Below are 26,006 nucleotides of genomic sequence, written 5' to 3'. Positions count from 1 at the left end.
TTAAGGTACTTAGTGATAAGGCTGAAGGTCACTCCTTAAGGTACTTAGTGATCAGGCTGAAGGTCACTCCTTAAGGTACTTAGTGATCAGGCTGAAGGTCACTCCTTAAGGTACTTAGTGACCCAGCTGAAGGTCACTCCTTAAGGTACTTAGTGATCAGGCTGAAGGTCACTCCTTAAGGTACTTAATGATCAGGCTGAAAGTCACTGCTTAAGGTACTTAGTGATCAGGCTGAAGGTCACTCCTTAAGGTACTTAGTGATCAGGCTGAAGGTCACTCCTTAAGGTACTTAGTGACCCGGCTGAAGGTCACTCCTTAAGGTATTTAGTGACCCAGCTGAAGGTCAGTCCTTAAGGTACTTAGTGATCGGCTGAAGGTCACTCCTTAAGGTACTTAGTGATCCGACTGAAGGTCACTCCTTAAGGTACTCAGCTGAAGGTCCGATTCAAGGATCTTTGAATAATGGGGAAGGAGAGAAACCAAGTGATCGTTTGCCAGGACAGTCAGGTCAACAGATGGTTTCTTCCAAAAGGGTGGGGCGTTTGCGATTTGAAAGGTGCAGGGAGAAGTTGAATGGATAGGGAGAGGCTCAAGAGCTAAGAGAGAGGACAGGTGATAGGAACTAAGTGTTTAACCTTTCAAAGCCCCTTCTGCACACCACAAAGGGCAGAATGAAGCATACTCTAAAAATAGGCTTTGTTAAACAAATGAAAATAAATGGTGGCTAAAGAACCTTGGCTTTACCCCACAGGGTTGCCCCACTCCTCAGGAGGCTGGGTGTCAACACAGGTTTTCTGCCCATTTGATTTTAAATCCACATTTTGGGGGGCGATGGTTACTTCTCTTGGCGAGCTTCACAGCAAGGCCAACACATCCAGAAGAAGAATGGGGCTGGGGGCCTCATGGAATAAGCAGTGCTTTGTGGTCTTCACTCTATGCTCACTGGTTTATTGAGGCACAAGGGGGCCAATCAGTTTTATGCTTCTCTACCCACCGGGCACATCTCACAAACTGGGCATTCTCCATTCTAACAGGACGCGTCAGTACAAGGCAATGCTGCTGTTCATGTTTACAAAGCGTCCACTCATGCAGCCACTCACTGAGATACTCACTCACCCATTGATTCACTCACACACCTACTTACTTACTCGCTCCTCCATCACCGTCTTGTGGCCAATGCTGGATTTGACTTTTATGGACTTCATTTCTTCATGGTGCGTCACTCTTTCTCAACTCTCATGCTGGACTTCCTTTGCATCTTGTACTCATGGTGGCCCTGAATCATGCTGTTCCCATCTTTATCTTGTATCCTGGCTTGCAACATTATGTGTTACTACTGACTTCTGCAATTGTATTCGCTCTCCCCTCTTGCTTCTCCACTCTTTTTGACTGCTTACTCTCTGTTCTCTCCTCCTTTCCCTTCTCCCTTTTCCTATCTCCTCCCCTTACTTTCTCCTATGCACTTACTCTATCAGAATTGTCCCTGGACCTAATATGATAGCAACCTTGTCTGTTTCCTCCACCCTCCCATTACTGTTTTTTTCTCCCCGCCCCCCCTCCAGCACTATCTGAAATGTCGTCAGGCCTAGTACGATAGTCACTTGTTTTGTTCCTACCCTCCCTTTCTGCACCCCTCTCCCTCACCTTTTGTTTTTCTCCGGCTCTACCAGAAATGTCGTCAGGCCTAGCATGGTAGTCACCTGTCTGTTTCCATTTCCTTCCCACTCTCCCCCTCCCTTCCTTATCTATGTCTTAGCTCTTGCACAATCTGAAATGTCGTCAGGCCGAGTACGATAGTTAATTTCATATCCTTACTGTTCATGGCCTGTAAGAATGTGGTTGTATTTTCCCTTGTTCCCTCCCTTGCCTTGAAGCGCTTTGAAACACATTGTATATAGGCGCTATATAAATAAACTTCATATCCTATCGTATCCAGTCAAATACTGCACAACTAACTACCGACTAACATCCTTCCTGTCACAGACTAACTCCGTACAGCATCGCCCACTAAACCACTCACCAATCAACTCAGGAGGAGGAGGGGAAAGTTCTAAAGCAGCTCCAACATGTCTTTCAATCCTTTTTTTATTGTACAGAAGGGAAGTGCAGGAATGGGCAATGTAAGGGGTTGCAAATGTGGGTATTGCCGTCCCCAGAAAATGCACACACCCATCAGTGCCCACCCTTCTGCTCATTAAAGCATATATAGTAGTGGTGTGAGCCACTACTGTACACTATCCATTTTCACTTCCACATTGAAGGCGGGAATGGCAAATGCATTGAATGGTTGCTAGTGGAGGAGGCGGTATTTCTGGAATGCCACCTCTGCCAGCGGTAAACTGTGAATTGGTTGGATTTTCAGAAAAACCGCCGGAAGCTGTGGTAACTTCCTCTAACGGTATTTTATCATGAAAATCCTGCCAACTCGTAATGACCGCCACTAACACTCCCACTCACTGACCTACCCACCCTTACACTGAATCCCATTCACTGGCTGCTATTGCCGTCAGTCGCATGCCTTGACACACTCCCTCACATGCTCATTCTTCTGCCCACTCACTCCAAAGTGGAAGCATGGGGTGTGTGCGTGCTTTACACACATTTGCAAATCTGCCTTTAACCTTGATATGAAAGGAAAAGATTGGTAGTGGGAGAGTAAATGCTGGAATGCAGCATCCCAACCTGTGATGGCGGTGGGAGAGCAGGCGGTGGGAGAGAAGATGCTGGAATGCAGAATCGCAGCCTGGGATGTCAGTGGGAGAGAAGATGCTGGAATGCAGCATCCCAACCTGTGATGGCGGTGGGAGAGAAGATGCTGGAATGCAGCATCGCGGTGGGAGAGCACCCCAACCTGGGATGGTCGTGGGAGAGAAGATGCTGGAATGCAGCATCCCAACCTGTGATGGTGGTGGGAGAGAAGATGCTGGAATGCAGAATCCCAGCCTGGGATGGCGGTGGGAGAGAAGATGCTGGAATGCAGCATCCCAACCTGTGATAGTGGTGGGGGAGAAGATGCTGGAATGCAGAATCCCAGCCTGGGATGGCGGTGGGAGAGAAGATGCTGGAATGCAGCATCCCAACCTGTGATGGCGGTGGGAGAGAAGATGCTGGAATGCAGCATCACGGTGGGAGAGCATCCCAACCTGTGATGGTGGTGGGAGAGAAGATGCTGGAATGCAGAATCCCAGCCTGTGATGGCGGTGGGAGAGAAGATGCTGGAATGCAGAATCGCAGCCTCGGATGGCGGTGGGAGAGAAGATGCTGGAATGCAGCATCCCAACCTGTGATGGCGGTGGGAGAGAAGATGCTGGAATGCAGCATTGCGGTGGGAGAGCATCCCAACCTGTGATGGTGGTGGGAGAGAAGATGCTGGAATGCAGAATCCCAACCTGTGATGGTGGTGGGAGAGCAGGCGGTGGGAGAGTAAATGCTGGAATGCAGCATCCCAACCTGTGATGGCGGTGGGAGAGAAGATGCTGGAATGCAGAATCCCAACCTGTGATGGCGGTGGGAGAGCAAGCGGTGGAAGAGTAAATGCTGGAATTCAGCATCCCAACCTGTGATGGCGGTGGGAGAGAAGATGCTGGAATGCAGAATCCCAGCCTGTGATGCGGTGGGAGAGAAGATGCTGGAATGCAGAATCCCAGCCTGTGATGCGGTGGGAGAGAAGATGCTGGAATGCGGAATCCCAGCCTGTGATGCGGTGGGAGAGAAGATGCTGGAATGCGGAATCCCAGCCTGTGATGCGGTGGGAGAGAAGATGCTGGAATGCAGAATCCCAGCCTGTGATGTGATGGGAGAGAAGATACTGGAATGCAACATCCCAACCTGTGATGGCGGTGGGAGAAAAGATGCTGGAATGAAGCATCCCAACCTGTGATGGCGGTGGGGGAGCAGGCAGTGGGAGGGAAGATGCTGGCATGCAGAATCCCAGCCTGGGATGGCGGTGGGAGAGAAGATGCTGGAATGCAGCATCCCAACCTGTGATGGCAGTGGGAGAGCAGGCGGTGGGAGAGAAGATGCTGGAATGCAGAATCCCAGCCTGGGATGGTGGTGGGAGAGAAGATGCTGGAATGCAGCATCCCAACCTGTGATGGAGGTGGGAGAGAAGATGCTGGAATGCAGAATCCCAGCCTGTGATGCGGTGGGAGAGAAGATGCTGGAATGCAGAATCCCAGCCTGTGATGCGGTGGGAGAGAAGATGCTGGAATGCGGAATCCCAGCCTGTGATGCGGTGGGAGAGAAGATGCTGGAATGCGGAATCCCAGCCTGTGATGCGGTGGGAGAGAAGATGCTGGAATGCAGAATCCCAGCCTGTGATGTGATGGGAGAGAAGATGCTGGAATGCAGCATCCCAACCTGTGATGGCGGTGGGAGAAAAGATGCTGGAATGAAGCATCCCAACCTGTGATGGCGGTGGGGGAGCAGGCAGTGGGAGGGAAGATGCTGGCATGCAGAATCCCAGCCTGGGATGGCGGTGGGAGAGAAGATGCTGGAATGCAGCATCCCAACCTGTGATGGAGGTGGGAGAGAAGATTCTGGAATGGAGCATCCCAACCTGTGATGGCGGTGGGAGAGAAGATGGTGGAATGCAGAATCCCAGCCTGTGATGCTGTGGGAGAGAAGATGCTGGAATGCAGAATCCCAGCCTGGGATGGCGGTGGGAGAGAAGATGCTGGAATGCAGAATCCCAGCCTGTGAAGGCGGTGGAAGAGAGGATGCTGGAATGCAGCATCCCAACCTGTGATGGCAGTGGGAGAGCATCTCAACCTGTGATGGCGGTGGGAGAGAAGATTCTGGAATGCAGCATCTCAACCTGTATGGCGGTGGGAGAGAAGATTCTGGAATGCAGTATCCCAACCTGTGATGGCAGTGGGCGAGAAGATTCTGGAATGCAGCATCCCAACCTGCGATGCGGTGTGAGAAAAGATGCTGGAATGCAGAATCCCATACTGTGATGCGGTGGGAGAGAAGATGGTTGAATGCAGAATCCCAGCCTGTGATGCGGTGGGAGAGAAGATTGTGGAATGCCGCATCCCAACCTGTGACAGCGGTGGGAAAGCAGGCGGTGGGAGAGAAGATTCTGGAATGCAGCATCCCAACCTGTGATGGCGGTGGGAGAGAAGATGCTGGAATGCAGAATCCCAGCCTGTGATGCGGTGGGAGAGAAGATGCTGGAATGCAGCATCCCAACCTGTGATGGAGGTGGGAGAGAAAATGCTGGAATGCAGAATCCCAGCCTGTGATGCGGTGGGAGAGAAGATTCTGGAATGCAGCATCCCAACCTGTGATGGCGGTGGGAGAGAAGATGCTGGAATGCAGCATCCCAGCCTGTGATAGCTGTGGGAAAGCGGGCGGTGGGAGAGAAGATTCTGGAATGCAGCATCCCAACCTGTGATGGCGGTGGGAGAGAAGATGCTGGAATGCAGAATCCCAGCCTGTGATGCGGTGGGAGAGAAGATGCTGGAATGCAGCATCCCAACCTGTGATGGAGGTGGGAGAGAAAATGCTGGAATGCAGAATCCCAGCCTGTGATGCGGTGGGAGAGAAGATTCTGGAATGCAGCATCCCAACCTGTGATGGCGGTGGGAGAGAAGATGCGGGAATGCAGCATCCCAGCCTGTGATAGCTGTGGGAAAGCGGGCGGTGGGAGAGAAGATTCTGGAATGCAGCATCCCAACCTGTGATGGCGGTGGGAGAAAAGATGCTGAAATGCAACATCCAAGCCTGGGAGGGCGGTGGGAGGAAAGGCGCCGCCTTTCGCCCACAGAATGGACTACTTTTCTTTGGCTCCTTCATGTTGTCTTGTTGGGAAGATGATATAAAGGCACATTAATACTGCGTCGTTGCCCTTTCCTAAATACTTTCTATTTGGGCAGATGGCAGAACTGGAATCAAGCTGGTTCAGTTAAGGGCTTTTACTGTAGACTGCTCAGCCACCGAGCCACATCTTCAGTAGGCCACCTTTCTCGAGGCCACTGCTCTGCCTGGGCACGTCTGCCCTGAGCCACATCTCCTTTCTCGATGCCACCGCCCACTTTTCTCAGTGCCTACCCACCTTGCACCCATTAAAGGTAATGGCATTTTTATTCACTCTGCCTTCATAAAAAACGATTTCTTTTTGAAGTCCGAGGGCTCCCCCACCCCATGACATGATATGATAGGTTATTTATAACGCGCTTAATACCCAGAGTTTTCTAAGGGTGGACCCGGGATCGAACCTGTGGTGCTCCGTGTGGACTTGTTTTCAAGGTGAGTACGTTGCCCCTGAGCTATCCTCCCGAGACAGGAGGCTTCCATTTCGTAGGGTGTGGGAGCTCTAAGACTTCCAAAAGAAATCGTTTCTTTTTGAAGTCACTCTTCCTTCATAAAGAAATGATTTCCATTATGGTTCGGTCCTTTACAGAAATCATTTCTTTATGAAGCCGGAGTGACTTAAAGAAGAAATAATTGTTGGTCACTTGCATGTATTGGATTTTTAGATTGGTGCTACCCTACAAAACAATTGCAACGTCCTCGGAAAGTGTGCTGTATAATGCATTAAAACACATATTTATATCTTTCTCCTAGTACAGTGGTAATCTAGGCCAGCCCAGAGTGTGGCGCGACCTGTGATTTGTTGCCGAGTTGGGGGGGCCTCAGCATAGCTCGCATGGGGCCCCCAAACTGTGGGTTACGCTGCTGCTACTTCTCCCTCTGTGTTGAGGAGTCACCAACCTCTGCTGCACAATAGGGTGCAGTTTCTAGAGAGTTTCTATAGGGGGGGGGGGGGTCTTCTGTAATTGGAGGAGGGTGAGGAGTCCCTAATCTCGTCTAAACAATAGGGCAGAGTTTCTAGAGAGTTCTAGAGAGGCATGCAGGAACCTCTCGTGTTCACCAGACAGGAGGGTAGTGCTTTGCTATGATAGGGGTACAGACCCCTGGGCACAGAGGAGCTTGACCCATGAACTCTTGGTATTACTCTCTTGCAGGTGGAAGCTCCGGGACAGCCGTGGCGGCAGCGGTGAGGGCGGCCAAGTGCCTGAGAAGGGGCCAGCGATGTGTCGTCCTCCTACCCGACTCTGTCAGGAATTACATGTAAGAAACATCTGTCCTCTTCTGGCCCGTGAAAGCTAGGACTGGCCCCAAGCTGCCAGGGGGCCTCCAGCACTGTGAACAGGACACTGGGTGTCCTAACCTAATGGCCCCAAGCTGCCAGGGGTCCTCCAGCACTGACAGGACACTGGGTGTCCTAACCTAATGGCCCCAAGCTGCCAGGGGTCCTCCAGCACTGACAGGACACTGGGTGTCCTAACCTAATGGCCCCAAGCTGCCAGGGGGCCTCCAGCACTGTGAACAGGACACTGGGTGTCCTAACCTAATGGCCCCAAGCTGCCAGGGGTCCTCCAGCACTGACAGGACACTGGGTGGCCTAACCTAATGGCCCCAAGCTGCCAGGGGGCCTCCAGCACTGTGGACAGGACACTGGGCGTCCTAACCTAATGGTCCCAAGCTGCCAGGGGGCCTCCAGCACTGTGGACAGGACACTGGGCGTCCTAACCTAATGGCACCAAGCTGCCAGGGGTCCTCCAGCACTGACAGGACACTGGGCGTCCTAACCTAATGGCCCCAAGCTGCCAGGGGTTCCTCCAGCACTGACAGGACACTGGGCGTCCTAACCTAATGGCCCCAAGCTGCCAGGGGTCCTCCAGCACTGTGGACAGGACACTGGGTGTCCTAACCTAATGGCCGGTCCTCCAGCACTGACAGGACACTGGGTGTCCTAACCTAATGGCACCAAGCTGCCAGGGGTCCTTCAGCACTGACAGGACACTGGGTGTCCTAACCTAATGGCCCCAAGCTGCCAGGGGTCCTCCAGCACTGACAGGACACTGGGCGTCCTAACCTAATGGCCCCAAGCTGCCAGGGGTCCTCCAGCACTGACAGGACACTGGGCGTCCTAACCTAATGGCACCAAGCTGCCAGGGGTCCTCCAGCACTGACAGGACACTGGGCGTCCTAACCTAATGGCCCCAAGCTGCCAGGGGGCCTCCAGCACTTTGGGGCCAGGGGTCCTCCAGCACTGACAGGACACTGGGTGTCCTAACCTAATGGCCCCAAGCTGCCAGGGGTCCTCCAGCACTGACAGGACACTGGGCGTCCTAACCTAATGGCCCCAAGCTGCCAGGGGTCCTCCAGCACTGACAGGACACTGGGCGTCCTAACCTAATAGCCCCAAGCTGCCAGGGGGCCTCCAGCACTTTGGGGCCAGGGGTCCTCCAGCACTGACAGGACACTGGGTGTCCTAACCTAATGAGCAAAACCTTTTGAGAGTACCTGGGATGTGGGATTCTCAGCAGCCTGGAAAACCTGAGTAATGCCACCCCCCACCCCCATCATATGCATGCACCCCTCCGCTCCAGCTGCACCCTCTGTAATATGAAACCCCACACTGGCAGGCGAGATTAACATATCACATGTCACCTTAGTGAAATCACTCCTCAGTCCCACCCTAATCATGTCAGATAGCCCCCGCCCCAGCCTTTTCTTCACTCCCAAGGCAACTCACCCAAGCCTTGATAATATATCACTCACAGACCAACCCTTGCAATACACCACATAACACTTCAGCCCCCCCTTATTGCATATGACATGTCAGCCCACCCTGAACCCCTAGACCCACCCTCGCATGTCACATCTCAGCTCATTCTCACTGTCTATTGCATGATGCCTCAGGCCACCCTCACATGACATGTCACCTGACATTTCCACACAGCTCAACTCCACCATCTTCATTGGGAACATGAAACCCCAGCCCTTCCTCCTAAGTCCAATGGCTCCTCAGCCCTGCCCAACTCCCCCTCCACCTATAGAGTGATAGCTGAACCCACCCTCATATGTCACATGACACCCAAGCACCCTTTTATGACACCTATGCACCCCTCGCCATCAATTACATGACACCTCAGAACCACTCTCTTTAGTTTCACATGGCACTTCGGACCACTTTCATACGTTAGACAGCGATTCCATCCCATAACAAGTCATGTGACACTTCCACCCGCTGGACCTGCCTCCTCCTTTCATCTTTTGATGCTCAGTCTCTCCTCAAGGACTCACAACATCCCCAGCTCTTCTGGTGACTTTCTGTATCGTCACTGACCCCTGAAGCCTTCAGCGAGTGCACTCTGGCGTCATTTACATCAATCTTTGAAAGGATGGCACCCTCTTAGGTTGAGCAGCGCTGTCCCGTATTATTCCGGGTGAAGGCCCACATTACTGATCAGCGCGTTTCTGTCACTGCAGGTCCCGGTTCCTAAGCGACGCGTGGATGGAGGAGATGGGCTTCCTCTGAGCTATACCCGGAGAGAGGATGTGGTAAGCGCTTTTCCTCTAGAGTTGGATCCCAATATGGGACCTGAAAGTTCTGGAACACTGAGATTAAATTTCACCTTAAATCAGATATCCAGAATTACAGACTACAGAATTCCATCATGGACTAAGACATGTTGCGCATCCTGACCATCGTTGGGTAACATGTATTCATTTCTGTCTGAGGTCCAGCGAGTCAAGAACATTGCTGTTTTTCTTCCATGTTGTGATTTTCAATTTGTGTTGACATCTCAAATGAGATAAATCAATTTACTCCAATGAGGACATCTGATTGACTGAGAAGTTTACTCTTATATTGGCTGTCGCTGCCTCTTATCATTTGCTCTTTTTCTAGCAATGTAATGGGTTAAGAAAGCGCAGCACGTCATCTCCACCGGGAACCTCCACTACCAAGAGGGAGGGGATCAGGGAGAGTGGGCCCGGTGCCGGCTCTCGAAAGGTCTCACAATCAGGAGATCAAACACTGTGAAATTAGCTCAAAAGAGAGCTTTACGCCACGACCAGCTTTGGGAATCATTGAATAGTTCCTAACGTGTTTCGTTCCCCTGAGCGCCTTTACGCGTCAAGCAGTCGTTTTCCAAAGCACATATTGCAGTACTAAAACAACTCATCGGGAGAGGACACCCACAATCCTTTCACACAAAGAATTCTTGCAAAGGATTTTGGTATTGCACTAATGTGAAGGTTTTTCAGTATTTTGTAGGGGTTTCTTGTTAACCCTCTGAAAAAATGCTTCTGGGTGTAAAATGCTTTAGGAAATAAAGTCATTCACTCTGCTGGTTGTGGTCTGCACCTGTCATTTATGCTGACACCTTCTTATGGCCTCTGTTAATTACACATCACCAGGCTCAAGTCCTTGGGCCATGACCCTGACTCTGCCCTAGCCTACTGTTCATTGTACATACTTCATGCAGAAGTTGTTAGTTATTTCCCCTTACTCTGTTCTCACCATACGCTTCCACTGCCTTCTGTTATTTACTCATCTACATCCTTCAATTCCATGCAAGGTACCCCTTCTCTATCCTTACCTCCCTGTTTATTTACGACGTCTCTTTCCTTATCTGATATCAATAACCTCTAATCTATCATTGCCATCTGGGTTTATCAGTCACATTAACTTATGCTATTTACTCCCATGGGCTTTCCGTCCCTGTCATTTACTCATTAGTTTAGTCATTGTCAATGTTTACTCCATCTGTTGTCTGAGTTCCTTATTACTTACTTCTTATATAGGCTACCCCTACGTGTTATTTCTTCCTCTGTCCCCAAGTCCACTACTAGGTATGCCTTCCCCATCCTTGACTTCATATTTTTCTGCTTCTTCACTAGCCTTCCCCTCTGTTATTTACTCTTATGGCCACAATTTCTCTTATTTATTCAGTTTCTAGCTTTACATCATTTGTACTTTTGCTATAGACTTGTCCTATGCGTTCTTCTTCCTTCTTTGCTTGTGTTATTTACACCTTCTCTGTTCCTACTTCTGTTATGTACTCCTTTTCTATTCGTACTGCCTGTGGTATTTAATCCTTCTCTATTCATACCCCTTGTGTTATTGACTCCTTCTCCATTCTTACCCCCTGTGTTAATTAGTCCTTCTCTATTCTTATCCCCTGTGTTATTTGCTCTTTCTCTGTTCTTACCCTGGTGTTATTAACTACTTCTCAATTCTTAACCCCTGTGTTATTTACTCCTTTTCTATTCTTACCCCCTATGTTATTTACTCCTTATCTATACTCACCCTGTGTTGTTTACTCCGTCTCTTGTCTTACCCGCTGTGTTAAAGACTTGTTCTCCATTATTACATTCTGTGTTATTTACTCCTTCCCTATTCGTATGCTCTGTTATGTATTGCCTCTTTAGTATTACCCTGTGTTATTTTCTCCTTTTCCATTTTTACCCTCTGTATTATTTACTCCTTCTGTATTCTCACTGTATTGTTTACTCCTTCTATTGTCTCACCCACTCTGTTAATGACTCCTTCTCCATTCTTACCTTCTGTCTTATTTACTCCTTCTCTATTCTTAACCCTGTGTTATTTACCCCTTCTATATTCTTACCTCTACGTTATTTACTCCTTCTCTATTGGGACCCCTGTTGTTTATTCCTTCTCTTACCTCTGTATTTACTAATTCTCTATTTTTACCCCCTGTGTTATTTACTCCTTCTCTATTCTTACTTTGTATTTACTCCTTCTCTATTGTTACTGCTTGTGTTACTCACGCCTTCTCTATTCTTACCTGATATTTACTCCTTGTCTATTCTTACCTCCTGTGTTATTTACTCCTTCTCTAGTCATACCCCCTGTGTTATTTACTCCTTCAATATTCCTACCTTTGTTATTTGCTCCTTCTCTATCCTTACCATCTGTGTCATTTACTCCTCTATTCTTACCCTGTGTGTTATTAACTCCTTCTCTATTGATACCCCTGGTGTTGTTTACTCCTTCTCTAATCTTACCTCTGTTACTTACTCCTTCTCTATTCTTACTCCGTGTGTTATTCACTCCTTCTCTATTCTTACCTGTGTTATTTACTCCTTCTCTATTGCTACCCCCGGAGTTGTTTACTCCTACTCTTTTCTTACCTCTGTTACTTACTCCTTCTCTATTCTTAATCCCTTTGTTATTCACTCCCTCTCTATTCTTACCTGTGTCATTTACTCCTTCTCTATTCTTACTGCTTGTGTTATTTATGTCTTCTCTATTCTTGCCTCTAATATGTACTCCTTCTCTATTGGTATCCCCTGTGATATGTACTCCTTCTCTTACCTCTGTTATTTGCCCCTTCTCTATTCTTACCCCCTGTCTTATTCACTCCATCTTTATTCTTACCTGTTATTTACTCCTCTATTCTTACCGCTTGTGTTATTTACACCTTCTCTGTTCTTACTTCTGTTATGTATTCCTTCTCTATTCATACCCCTTGTGTTATTGACTCCTTCTCCATTCTTACCCCCTGTGTTAATTACGACTTCTCAATTCTTAACCCCTGTGTTATTTACTCCTTACCTATACTCACCCTGTGTTGTTTACTCCTTCTCTTGTCTTGCCCGCTGTGTTAAAGACTCGTTCTCCATTATTACCTTCTGTGTTATTTCTTCCTTCTCTATTCTTACCCCTGTTAATTACTCCCTCTCTATTCTTACTCTTCTTGTTATTTACTCCTTATCTATTCTCACCCTGTGTTGTTTACTGCTTCTCTAGTCTTACCCTTAGTGTTAATGACTCGTTCTCCATTATTACCTTCTTTGTCATTTACTCCTCTTGTCTTACCCCATGTGTTATTCACTCCTTCTCTATTCTTATCTGTGTTATTTACTCATGCTCTATTCGTACTGCTTGTGTAATTTACTCCTTCCCTATTCTTACCCCATGTGTTATTTACTCCTCTATTCTTATGGCTTGTGTTATTTACTCCTTCTCTATTCTTATGGCTTGTGTTATTTACCCCTTCTCTATTCTTATGGCTTGTGTTATTAACTCCGTCTCTAGTCTTACCTCTGTTATTTACTCCTTCCCTATTCTTACCCGGTGTTAGTTACCCCTCTCAATTCTTACCCTGTGTGTGTGTGTCACATTACTCCTGTTCTCTGTCTGTCTTCTATGTTGGTAGTAAGTTCATGGCCCAAAGCCCCTATAGAAGACATATGAATGATTATATTTCGATGTCCCTACGAGATTTCCTCCAAATGTACAGCATAATATCAAGTTACCTTTGAAAAATGGTCAGTCTGTGGACAGCGTGGTTAGCCAATGAACGTCAGATTAGTAACTGGACTAGGGGTGTGTGCATGATGGCGGATCAGAACCCAGTGGTGCAGTATGGTGGTTTGGGTGCTTGTGAAGTCCTAGATAACCCCAGGGTTGCACATCGTAAATGGACTGGAACATGCGAGGGTCAGGAGTGGGAGGGTGCGGCCCACATGAGTCCACTGCGTTTCCATGTAGGTTATGGGTGGGCAGTATTTCCAGTTCCTGCGAAATATAGAGCATGACTTGCCAGTGTTTATCCAGTGTGAGTGGATTGGTCCCGGGAGCGGTCAGTGTATGTGCCCCGTGCATGGACTCCTAATGTTCCATATGGTGAACTGAGTTTAGCAGGGTGGGGCACGTCACATACTGAGCCAATCTGAATGATGAAAGCTTGGGAAAAGACATATGTGCTCTGTATGTCCATTATGGCCGGGCATAAAAAGCCTATGTGCCTATTGTCTGCGTATATTCCCGCCAACCGGCATATTTTGATAATGCATAGATGTGGTCCTGATACGTGGACATAGATCACGTATGGCTGGGATAGACAGCCAGTTGCCATGGGAGCAGTGTAGTGTCTGAGCGGTGCAGTACATGTAATGCTGAAGCCTAGAGGAACGTCATATCTGATAAGACATCAATACGCTGGCATTTATTATTGCCCTTCACATCTTCTGAATCCTTCTCTGCAGAATCAGGGCCACCCACCAGGAATCTTCTCGAACCAGCAACCATCACGGTGGAAGCTTCAAAGTCATCCCCCGACGATCTTCTGAAACCCATTGCCAGTCTACATACCTGACCAATACCTGGCCAAAGACATCTCCATGGCTACCACAAAGTCCTAACCACCAACATCTATCTTCTGAAACCCATCGCCAGTCTACACACCTGGCCAAAGACATCTCCATGGCTACCACAAAGTCCTAACCACCAACATCTATCTTCTGAAACCCATCGCCAGTCCACATACCTGACCAAAGACATCTCCATGGCTACCACAAAGTCCTAACCACCAACATCTATCTTCTGAAACCCATCAACAGTCTACATACCTGACCAAAGACATCTCTGTGGCTACCACAAAGTCCTAACCACCAACATCTATCTTCTGAAACCCATCGCCAGTCTACATACCTGACCAATACCTGGCCAAAGACATCTCCATGGCTACCACAAAGTCCTAACCACCAACATCTATCTTCTGAAACCCATCAACAGTGTACATACCTGGCCAAAGACATCTCCATGGCTACCACAAAGTCCTAACCACCAACATCTATCTTCTGAAACCCATCGCCAGTCTACACACCTGGCCAAAGACATCTCCATGGCTACCACAAAGTCCTAACCACCAACATCTATCTTCTGAAACCCATCGCCAGTCTACACACCTGACGAAAGACATCTCCATGGCTACCACAAAGTCCTAACCACCAACATCTATCTTCTGAAACCCATCAACAGTCTACATACCTGACCAAAGACATCTCTGTGGCTACCACAAAGTCCTAACCACCAACATCTATATTCTGAAACCCATCGCCAGTCTACACACCTGACCAAAGACATCTCCATGGCTACCACAAAGTCCTAACCACCAACATCTATCATCTGAAACCCATCAACAGTCTACATACCTGACCAAAGACATCTCCATGGCTACCACAAAGTCCTAACCACCAACATCTATCTTCTGAAACCCATCGCCAGTCCACATACCTGACCAAAGACATCTCCATGGCTACCACAAAGTCCTAACCACCAACATCTATCTTCTGAAACCCATCAACAGTCTACATACCTGACCAAAGACATCTCCGTGGCTACCACAAAGTCCTAACCACCAACATCTATATTCTGAAACCCATCGCCAGTCTACATACCTGGCCAAAGACATCTCCATGGCTACCACAAAGTCCTAACCACCAACATCTATATTCTAAAACCGATCGCCAGTCTACACACCTGGCCAAAGACATCTCCATGGCTACCACAAAGTCCTAACCACCAACATCTATCTTCTGAAACCATCAACAGTCTACATACCTGGCCAAAGACATCTCCATGGCTACCACAAAGTCCTAACCACCAACATCTATATTCTGAAACCCATCGCCAGTCTACACACCTGGCCAAAGACATCTCCATGGCTACCACAAAGTCCTAACCACCAACATCTATCTTCTGAAACCCATCAACAGTCTACACACCTGGCCAAAGACATCTCCATGGCTACCACATAGTCCTAACCACCAACATCTATATTCTGAAACCCATCACCAGTCTACATACCTGGCCAAAGACATCTCCATGGCTACCACAAAGTCCTAACCACCAACATCTATATTCTGAAACCCATCGCCAGTCTATACACCTGGCCAAAGACATCTCCATGGCTACCACAAAGTCCTAATCACCAACATCTATCTTCTGAAACCCATCAACAGTCTACATACCTGGCCAAAGGCATCTCCATGGCTACCACAAAGTCCTAACCACCAACATCTATATTCTGAAACCCATCGCCAGTCTACATAGCTGGCCAAAGACATCTCCATGGCTACCACAAAGTCCTAACCACCAACATCTATCTTCTGAAACCCATCAACAGTCTGCATACCTGGCCAAAGACATCTCCATGGCTACCACAAAGTCCTAACCACCAACATCTATATTCTGAAACCCATCGCCAGTCTACACACCTGGCCAAAGACATCTCCATGGCTACCACAAAGTCCTAACCACCAACATCTATCTTCTGAAACCCATCAACAGTCTACACACCTGGCCAAAGACATCTCCATGGCTACCACATAGTCCTAACCACCAACATCTATATTCTGAAACCCATCGCCAGTCTACATACCTAGCCAAAGACATCTCCATGGCTACCACAAAGTCCTAACCACCAACATCTATATTCTGAAACCCATCGCCAGTCTACACACCTGGCCAAAGACATCTCCATGGCTACCACAAAGTCCTAACCACCAACATCTATCTTCTGAAACCCATCAACAGTCTACATACCTGGCCAAAGACATCGCCATGGCTACCACAAAGTCCTAACCACCAACATCTATCTTCTGAAATCAATCAGGGATGTAGATACCTGGGCAAAGATATTATTGCCTCACTAGAGCAGAAACCCATGAACCAAACATTCATCTTCCAAAGCCAATCACCAGTGCAACTACCAGAACGAAGATATAGACTTCCCTAATGCAGAAGGAACTTCAAAATCATGGTCCCAGCCTTAGTCTCCAGAAACCAATCACCAGAGTGAATATGATCCCAAAGATGTCACCCACACTACTACTGATAGACCTAGAAAGCCACTGCCCTGGCATCAATCTTTGGGACTCAATCACCAGTGCAAATACCAGGCCAAGGAGGTCACATTCACTACTACAGAATCATCTATAAAGCAATGATCCCAACATCAATCTTTGGGACTCAATTATCAGAGCAAAAACCAGGCCAAGGAGGTCACATTAACTGCTACAGAATCATCTATAAAGCAATGATCCCAACATCAATCTTTGGGACTCAATCATCAGAGCAAAAACCAGGTCAAGGAGGTCACATTAACTGCTACAGAAAAATCTATAAAGCAATGATCCCAACATCAATCTTTGGGACTCAGTCATCATTGCAAAGACCAGGCCAAGGAGGTCACATTCACTGCTACAGAACCATCTATAAAGCAATTACCCCAACATCAATCTTTGGGACTCAATCACCAGTGCAAATACCAGGCCAAGGAGGTCACATTCACTGCTACGGAATCATCTGTAACGCCATTACCCGAATATAGATCTTTGGAAACCAATAACCACTCTACATACAAGGTCACACACTATTGCCTTCACTGCTACAGAATGAAATACAAAGCAGTTACCCCAAAGTTGATCTTCTGAAAATAGTCGCCCATGTACCTTCAGGGCCAAAGTTATCACGTCCCTTACTACAGAACGACCAAAGTCATTAGCACCCCCAACATTGATTTCCGTAAACCAATGGTCAGCCGAGAAACAAGACCTATGAGATCCACACCTTGGAAATGACCTCAATGCTTTGACCCCTGAACTGATACGATTGGTGGTATCGAGCTGCCGCCTGTTCTTCGTAGACTCACTGTTGCATGACCGGCACGATCCTTCCCGAACCAATCACTGTTAAGGTGCAAGACTTGTGGGTTATCAATGCAAGGACTGCCTCAGTTACATTCTACGCCCCACAGTTGACATGCGATAGCAGTGCCTTATTGACTGTGCCCTAAATATCAAACGTTTTCGCCATGATGTGTGATTAGAAGTTGCAACATGGTCTATTGTGCTGCTGGTGGGGGTAAACTCCATTGTGATGAGTGATGAAGGCAAGTATGTTGCTACTTCTTTCTCACCGGTCTCATCATCCTCTGTCCAGGACCAGCAGGCACGGCAACTTCCAAAAGCCACCTGCTGCATTTCACATTTTCCATTAGGTTATGTGTATCCTATGATTACATTGGGACATTTTCTTTAGAGAAATTTAGGACATAACATTATCAAAATGAGAAAACTGTTGCAAGTGTAAACTGTCCACAAACATTTCCCCCAAAAAAGGGGCAGCTTAAGCTCCAAAAAAACAAAACGGTCAATAAAACAGTCTACTCTTCTTGCAAGCCCAACACTGCCAATGAAGCGCCCTGTTCTTCTATTATGTTGCCACTTTGTGTCAATAAAGTTTTTGTTGCAATCCAAGCTTACACTGAAACCTGCCAGACAGGTCAAAGAGAGAAGTCCCACACCCTCCTCCCTGCTCTTTCCCCCTCCCTGCCCCTTCTCTTATCCTTTGTTACTGCTCTGTGCCCTGTTTTTTTTTTGCTGTATACCCGTATTCTGGAGGTTTTTCTCTCTCCTCCTCTAGGTTCCCTCGATCATCGTTCTGTTAGTTAGCCATTGCCATCGCTCTGCCGGGTCGTCTTAGCACATTGTTCTGCCTCCAGTCCTGCTGTGTTCCTTCTTTCCTTACACTTTCCCTTGGTCGTTCTTGTTCTGTTACTGGTTCTTGTTACTCACGGCTGCTTGGTCATTTGTCTTTTGAAGTTGTGCCACATTGTTCTGAATACCTACTTGCTCGCCCTTCCTTTCATTTAGGCCCATCTTTAATCGTCTTTAAATTGCCTAGTTTTATCCTGTCTTGTTTCTTATCCTGTCGCTTCCGCCCCTCCTTGTTGTGCCCATCCCTAGTGTCTCCTTCCCCCACCTTTGTTTCCCCCGCTTCACTCCTGCAACTTCCCCCTTTCCCTCTCACCCTTTCCCCGGCATCCTCTATGGTGCTCTCTGTCTCTCTTATCTTCTCTAACCACTTTCAATCAACTATCCTGTCCTTCTTACTAAGTCTGGAAGGAAGAAGTTTAAGAGGGATATCCTGGTCTCCAGCCCAGGCCTCCCTATCACTGATACCTGCACCAGCGCTTCCTCCAGACAGACCCTTCCCGACATCCTCTTTGTCATTCCCTCGCCAGGCATATGGACTCCACATATGGTCTCTCTGCTCTCTCATTTTTCCTCCTGTCCCATTAATGGTGGCACCCGGTAGGAGGCCCCCCCGGCCCCCTTCCACTCGTCTAAGACCATCATTAATGTTTATCTAAATTGCACCATCTTGGTCCAAGGCCCTCAGACCAAGCTTCTCCTTTTTGATAGACGCTTCCCGCTCCTCATCAACTTCCTTTCTTCTGCTGCTTTCCCTTCTCTGGCTCCTCTGCCTCCTCCACCCTTGGCCACCCTGTTGCCTCCCTCCTCCGCCACCTCTCTGGCATCTTCATCCTCCTCCGTGGTTACCTTGCCCTCCCCTCCTTCCTCCTCGGCCCACCTTCGTGCTCCTTCGACACCTCCGCAGGACATACCTCTGATCTGTGCCCCTCCACAGAAGTCTTTCAAGGACGGCAACCTTCTCCACATTGCCACTCTCAACTCTTGCTCAGCTATCAAACACTCCTCTGACATCTGCCACCTCCTGAAGAACTCGACCTTGATGTTCTCGGTCTGACTGAGACGTGGTTGACGGCCAGATCTGGCCCGAACTTTGACACTCTCCTCCCTGGTGGCTACAAGATCCTCTCCGTGCCTACAACCAACTGTCCCGGTGGGGGTGTAGCCTTGATCTTCCCGGAGTGGATACCTGCCTCTATTATTCCTATGCAGGACTACTCCTCCTTTAAATGCCTGGTTTTCAGGCTCTCTCTCTCCTGGCCGTTCTCTCACTTTGGCAACTATCTACCGGCCGCCTGCCCAGGTAACTTCCTACATTTCCGCGTGGGCTGACCTCTCCTCCTCCTTCCTGGACTCTACCACTCAACTTCTTCTCCTCAGAGACCTCAACATTCACCTGGATGCTTCCTGTCCTTCTTCAGGACTATTTCGTAACCTCTGCAATTCTCTTTCTAGCTCTATTCTTCCCTCTGGCCCGACTCACTCTGCAGGGCACACTCTGGATGTTCTGATCTCCTCAGACCTTCCCTTCTCTAACCCTCTCACCACTCTTCTCTCCTGGAGTGACCACTTTCTCCTCTTCTCCCATCTCCCTTTATCTACACCTCAGGCAAGCCAACTCATGTACTGCGACCCACCTTCTCGGTCATTTGACCCATGAAGTGTGAGTCAGTTGAGACTTTTTGGCCAATCTTGCTGCAGTCTCTACCTCTCCTATTCCCTCCCAGGGCCTTGGCTTCTCATTTCATCACAAAACCCCAGGACATCCTGTTCATCCTCTCCTCCTCTCCATCCTCTTCATCTACTCCTGGCCTTCCTGTGGCCACCTCTCCTCCTCCCTTCTCTTCCTTTTCTTTGTTCACCCATGACAATATTTCTAGACAGGTTTGATCTATGAAAGACTCGTCCAAACAGGTTCTTCGCTGTTGATCCATACCCATCAAGGACCACATTGCCACCCTCGCTCCAGCCTTGGCCGATTTCTGCATCACTCTTTCACCACTGGAACCTTCCCTTCCCCCTGAAGCCTTTCTTTTGCAGCCTCTTCTTAAGAAACCCTCAGCCGACCCCTCCTGCCCTGCTAACTATCGCCTGATCTCCATTACTCCTTTTCTGGGCAAAGTCTTGGAAAAGCTGGCAATCTCCCAGCTTACTCTCCACACTGAATCTTTTGGATGTCTCCATGACCATCAGTCTGGCTTTGGCGCGGTCAGAAGCATGGAAACTGCTCTCCTGAACATCCGCGAAGACCTGCTCTCAGACCTTGGGCCTCATTACGACCCTGGCGGAGTGGGTTTCCGCCAGCGCTAATCGCGGCGGACCCGTCCGCCGTACTACGAGTTCCCTCAGCGCCATGGAGGTTTTCTCCGCCTGGTTTTACCGGGCGGAGAAAACCATGGCGCTAAGGGACCTCGTTGTTAATTACGCCGCCGTACTTTACGGCGGCGTAATTAACTCCTTCCCCACTCCCATTATACCCTATGGGGCAAGAATGGGAATGGGGAAGGGTAAAATGGGGATTGGGGATTTACCGCTCCGCCAAGGTCGGCATGGGGTGGTAAATCCGCCAACCCCCATGGCGCTATCGGCGGCTTTCCGCCATGCTCCGCGGTGCTTTTAGCACCGCGGATTCCGCCAGGGTCGTAATGAGGGCACTTGACTCTAACCTTCCTTCCGTCCTTATCCTCCTCAACCTCTCTTCTGCTTTTGATACTGTCAACCATACCATCCTGCGCAGCTGGATCTGTGATAACATGGGTATCACCGATCAGGCCCTGGCCTGGCTGACCTCCTTTCTCTCTGATCGACCCTCCTAGGTCCAACTTGGGTCCTTCCTCTCTTCTATCTCTCTCTCTACCTGTAGTGTTCCCCAGGAGTCTAATCTTTCTCCCTGGCTGTTCAACCAATCCCTGGCACCTCTTGCCCATCGCATTGCTGCCCTCTGTTCCAACTTCCAGTGCTATGCTGATGACACTCAGCTCTCTTTCAGGCTTCCCTCAGCTGCCTCTTCTCCCTCTCTCATCCCGCATTGTCTGTCCATAATCCTAATAATGATCCTCTTCATCGGCACACCCGCTCCCTCCTTTCCTCTCACTCTCTGGCTGTCCATCCTGGGCCCTCTTCCTGATCCTACCTGTCAGGTTAAGAACCTCAGGGTCATCTACGCCTCCACCCTCTCCTTCTCTCCGCACATCTCTGATGTCTAAGAAGTCAAACTACCAGAGGCACCTCCTCAGATGTATTCTTCCTTTCCTCACTTTCCCCCCAGGAGCTCACAGTCTCCAGAGCTCTGGTCCTTTCTAGGTTGGACTACTGAAACAACCTCTTTCTAAATCTACCTGCCTCTACACTTGGTCCTCTACAAATCATCCAGAACAGGACTGCGAGACTTGTCCTTGGCCTCAAGCCCAGGGATCGTATCTCTCCAGCGCTGAAATCTCTGCATTGGCTCCCAGTGGTGGCAAGGATCAAGTTGAAGACCCTTTGCATTGTCCACAAGGCTTTCTGGGGCCTGGGACCACAATACCTCCAACTCTCTCTACCTAAGTATCTTCCTACTCGAGATCTTCGCTCACCCACCTCCAACTCAATGAGGATCAGTCGCTTCTCCAAGCAATGAGTTGGGGGCAGATCGCTTTCTTCGGCTGGTGCCTCCCTCTGGAACAGCCTCGCTGCCTCTCTGAAACTTGAGCAGAACCATCTCTGGTTCCAGAAGCACCTCACGACCTTCCTCTTTGCTTCTGCCTTCTCTTCCCCCTCCCCTGCTGATCTCCTGTCTGATATTGCACTGGTCACCTGGATACCCTCTGAACTCTGGTCCAGGTTCCTACCTGTTCAGTTGCAACCAGCACTGCCTCTTGGCACCCCGTGCACTTGTGGTCTGTATCTGTAACCCTACAGGCCCCTCTCTTGCACTTATTAGCCACCCGTTTGGCTGCATTCTCTGTTGTTTCCTTGTCTCACAGTTCTCCACCCCCCCCGCACTTCTCTCCTTTCCCTTAACGATCTCCACATGCATCTTCCACCACTCATTAGTGCTCTTTTATGTCATGTTATGTTCTGATTTGTCATGTTATGCTCTGCTTTGTCATGTTATGCTCTGCTTTGTCATGTTACTCAGCATTACGTTACATTATGGTTGTTGCTACTAAGCCAACACTGTTAGAGGAAGTCAAAGTGTGACTGCTATTGCTGGTCGCTAGTAGAGATACCTGGACTTGGACGCAATGGCCCTCACCCCGGCTCATGGAGTAAATGAACCTCACTGCGGGGCAGCACGTGACCCGTTATGGACCGATCATCAAGGGAAGTGGGATTCATCTGCGAGGAGAAAGACCTTGCTCCTGTTACGAGGTCTCTGCAAAGCAAGGCACCATCACACGTCCAGCAGCCTTGCCCCACTGCCTGAGAGGGAACCTACTGCTGAAACCTTAGGCTGGATAGCAGAGTCTGGGGTGAGTGATGACTTTCTGAGTAGTACAGAGGGATTCACATGGTATCCTGTAGGATATGGGCAGGCAGTGGGGTGGGCATAGGTCTCTACTCTGGCACCAGACTACTCGCAGCATTCCAATGCGCTGTAGACTGCCACTCCTGCTCTCCAGCCTAAAATCTAGATAGCACTTACACAAAATGTTGCAAGTCAGCGGCCGGTGGGAACACTCTCAACAGGTAGGATCAGGAACTTTGTAGAGAGGGTCAGAAAACAAAATAGTTCAGACCAGACAAGTGCTAACACTACTCCTTTCCTAGCCTCTTCTGCACTCTCCCTTCTCCCTTGAGGTTCCCTTCCTCCACCCTCTCACATACTCTTTCCCTCTTCCTTGGTGTTCACCTCCAACACCTTCTGTACTCTCCCTTCTGGCATATAATCTTCCTCAGACTCTGTACTCTGCATTCTTCCTTGATTTTCCCTTTGCCTCCTTCTCCAGCAACATTCAGCTGCCTCTAACACTCAACCTCCTGTGCAACTCTCTCTACATCTCCACCTCCTGTGCAACTCTCTCTGCATCTCCACCTCCTGTGCAACTCTCTCTGCATCCCCACCTCCTTTGCAACTCTCTCTGCATCTCCACCTCCTGTGGAACTCTCTCTGCATCTCCGCCTCCTGTGGCAACTTCAGCACTCTCTGCATCTACACCTAATATGCAATTCTCTCTGCATCTCCACCTCCTCCGGTAACTTCAGCTCTCTCTGCATCCCCACCTCTTGTGCAATTCTCTCTGCATCTCAACCTCCTCCGGTAACTTCAGCTCTCTGCTTCTCCACCTCCTGTGTAATTCTCTCTGCATCTCCACCTCCTGTGGAACTCTCTCTGCATCTCCACCTCATGTACAACTCCCTCTGCATCTCCACCTCCTCCGGTAACTTCAGCTCTCTCTGCATCTCCACCTGCGGTGCAATTCTCATTGCACCTCCACCTCCTCTGGTAACTTCAGCAATCTCTGCATCTCCACCTCCTGTGCAACTCTCTCTGCATCTCCACCTCCTGTGCAACTCTCTCCACATCTCCACCTCCTCCAACTTCAGCTCTCTCCATACGGACACCTCTCCACACTTCGCTGTTCAGTTAATTCAAACACCCTCCCCCTCTGTATCTCTACCCAGGCCTATATAAGGCTTGTTCTCCCCCCATGGGTCGGGCTTCAGTTTATGACGTGCAGGTGTGATTGGCAATGTATTCTTCTTCTTCTTGTTAGGATGACACCAGAAACCTGAAGCCGGCGATTTCCATCTATTAAGATGATGTTCGCCAAAATAAGCACCAATCAGCCATCGACCTCCACTAGATCTCATCGCACTTCCCTGTCTTCCGCACAAACTGAAGCAGGAACCTATACTGTTCATGCACCTCCCCTCTTTTCCAACCGAACAGATCAGATAACCTGTGTACAACCACCCCAATGCCACTCACCCTGACTCTGAGCAATTCTCGCTGCGCATCAAACCGCACACAGACCACAATTGGTTCTGGTCTGGGATTGGTAAAGTTATGCAATAAATGTTCTGGTGTGTTAAATAATTCACCCGCTGGATGATCTGCTTTATGTGCCAAGCTTATAATAGGTCGGTCTGACATCTTGAAATTCTCACTCTTGTGCATGCACAGGGAAACACATGCGCATACTTTGCAAAGAAGAGGAAGCAGGGCCGCCCACCACTCGGGGTCCTGCTGGTGCGCTGCTGTCCCCACAGGTGAAACACCAGGCTGGGGACTACAGGCTTTCCACTAGCTGCGGCGGGTAACTATGCTCCCTCTGTCAAAAAAGGCAGTAGCAGGAGTGGATTCAATGCGGTGGACCCCTAGCCCGGCCACAGGAGGACCCAGGAGATGCTCCCCATACTTTTCCCAGGTCCCACAGCATGTATCAGGTTGTGGGGCCCGTCCACCTACATCTCCCCCACACACAGCGTAAAGGCCAGGCAGGGGACATTGTCACACCTGATATTCTCATCAACAGGGAGACATGTTTACACATGTCCTATAGGCCAGGTGGAGTCTATCAGGGCTCCTAGTAACTGCCCAATGCGTATCAGAGGCCAGGGAGGAGGATGCCTACGAGGGGCTAATGCCAGTGCTGTGAAGGCGGAGGGTTCTCTCAGGCCTTTTACTGGGGAACCCCCCGAGGAGACGCTCAAGCATGGTAAGATATCTTGGGCAGGGGCTAGTCCCAGAGCTTACCCAGAGGGCATTCCAAAACCTGTATTCGGGAAATCATCTGAGGCTCACCCGATTCTGGTAACAAGGTCACAACCCACGGGTTTGTGGAAATCTAAAAGCCAGGAGTGGACATCGACAGGCCCCACACCCGATGGCATTCAGTTACCTTGAACACATGAGTAGTTCGGAAGATGGTGGCCAGATCGGGTGATGGGTCTCTGGTTCCCATGCACCGCCAGACCGCGATGCAAAGTTTTCTTCTCTCCAGAGGCCTTCAGTACTAACATCTGCTCCTGAGGTGATACGGGTTCTCGCCACCTACCCCAGGCGGCCACTCCATCTCCTCGCCCACCCACCATGGATCAATCTATAGCAGTGAAGTTGACATGCAGCCCGGGGTTGCTAAACTCATCACCTGAACTGTGGTTTTCGATCCTTTGCCAGAACTCATGGTGCATACCCACACAGAGCTGATGCCTCAGGTGTGCCTTCTACTTGTCCGCAGCAAGAGGACATTTCAAGCTCGTCTATGCTGTTCTCGGACACATTGGACTCTTGTGCTACGCTCAGCCATGAAGATGTACTTCAAGGTCTTGTTCATGCTGGAACACTGGTCCGTTCCTTGCCAGTTGGTCCTCTCACTGACGCCCAGAAAACCTGCTCCTGACCCAATGTCACCATCGGAAACTCCAAGTTCTGGAAGTCCCACCTGCAGTGGTTCATCCTACATTTCCAGCCTCCATCAAAAGCAAAACCTCTGACTCCCAGACAGCCACTGGATTCTCAACCTCTGGTGCTGGTCCTCAACCTTACCAGAAAAAAAGGTTTGAGATGGTTATGCCAGCATAGATCTGATGCTTCCGTGTGAGGAGGTGATTGGCTGTGCACCACCGATCTGAAGGATGCATGCCTGCATACCCCTACAGGTATTTCCTGAGGTTCCCCACAGGGTACACGTCATATCAATACAGGGTCCTGCCTTCGCATGTCGATGGCATCAGAGTCTCCATGAGCCTGATGGAGGCCATGACCACCTACCTCGGAAAGCAGGACCTACACATTTCTCCCTACTTGCACGACTAGATTTTATGATGATGTCTCATTGTGCAACCCTCTGTTAGCTCTTGGGGGCGAGGGGGCTGTGGAGACCAGGTATGGCTACCCTCCTTGTAAAGTGCTCTCCGGGGGTGTATGGGGGTTGGGCATGGTTGCCTTGCCTCCTCAGAGCAGTGGATAA

At 49.3% G+C, this 26,006-nt stretch overlaps 1 protein-coding gene across 2 annotated transcripts in view; it reads left to right on the top strand.

Annotated features, from left to right (window-relative positions):
- The window catches only part of LOC138525616 (cystathionine beta-synthase-like), a 215,315-nt gene extending 197,508 nt beyond the window's left edge, over positions 1-17,807 (top strand). For both annotated transcript variants that reach the window (XM_069635662.1, XM_069635663.1), the window contains exons 11-13: positions 6,972-7,077; positions 9,286-9,357; positions 13,816-17,807. In XM_069635662.1, coding sequence (XP_069491763.1) covers positions 6,972-7,077; positions 9,286-9,334 — 155 coding nt within the window. In that variant the 3' untranslated portion in view covers positions 9,335-9,357; positions 13,816-17,807. The remainder of the gene's footprint in view (positions 1-6,971; positions 7,078-9,285; positions 9,358-13,815) is intronic.
- Positions 17,808-26,006: the final 8,199 nt, after the last annotated feature.

This window comes from Ambystoma mexicanum, chromosome 7p (assembly GCF_040938575.1).
Source record: "Ambystoma mexicanum isolate Mex_15411 chromosome 7p, UKY_AmexF1_1, whole genome shotgun sequence".
Lineage (NCBI taxonomy): Eukaryota > Metazoa > Chordata > Amphibia > Caudata > Ambystomatidae > Ambystoma > Ambystoma mexicanum.
Note: the sequence above shows the minus strand (reverse complement) of the source record. Positions and strands in the feature narration are given on the sequence as shown.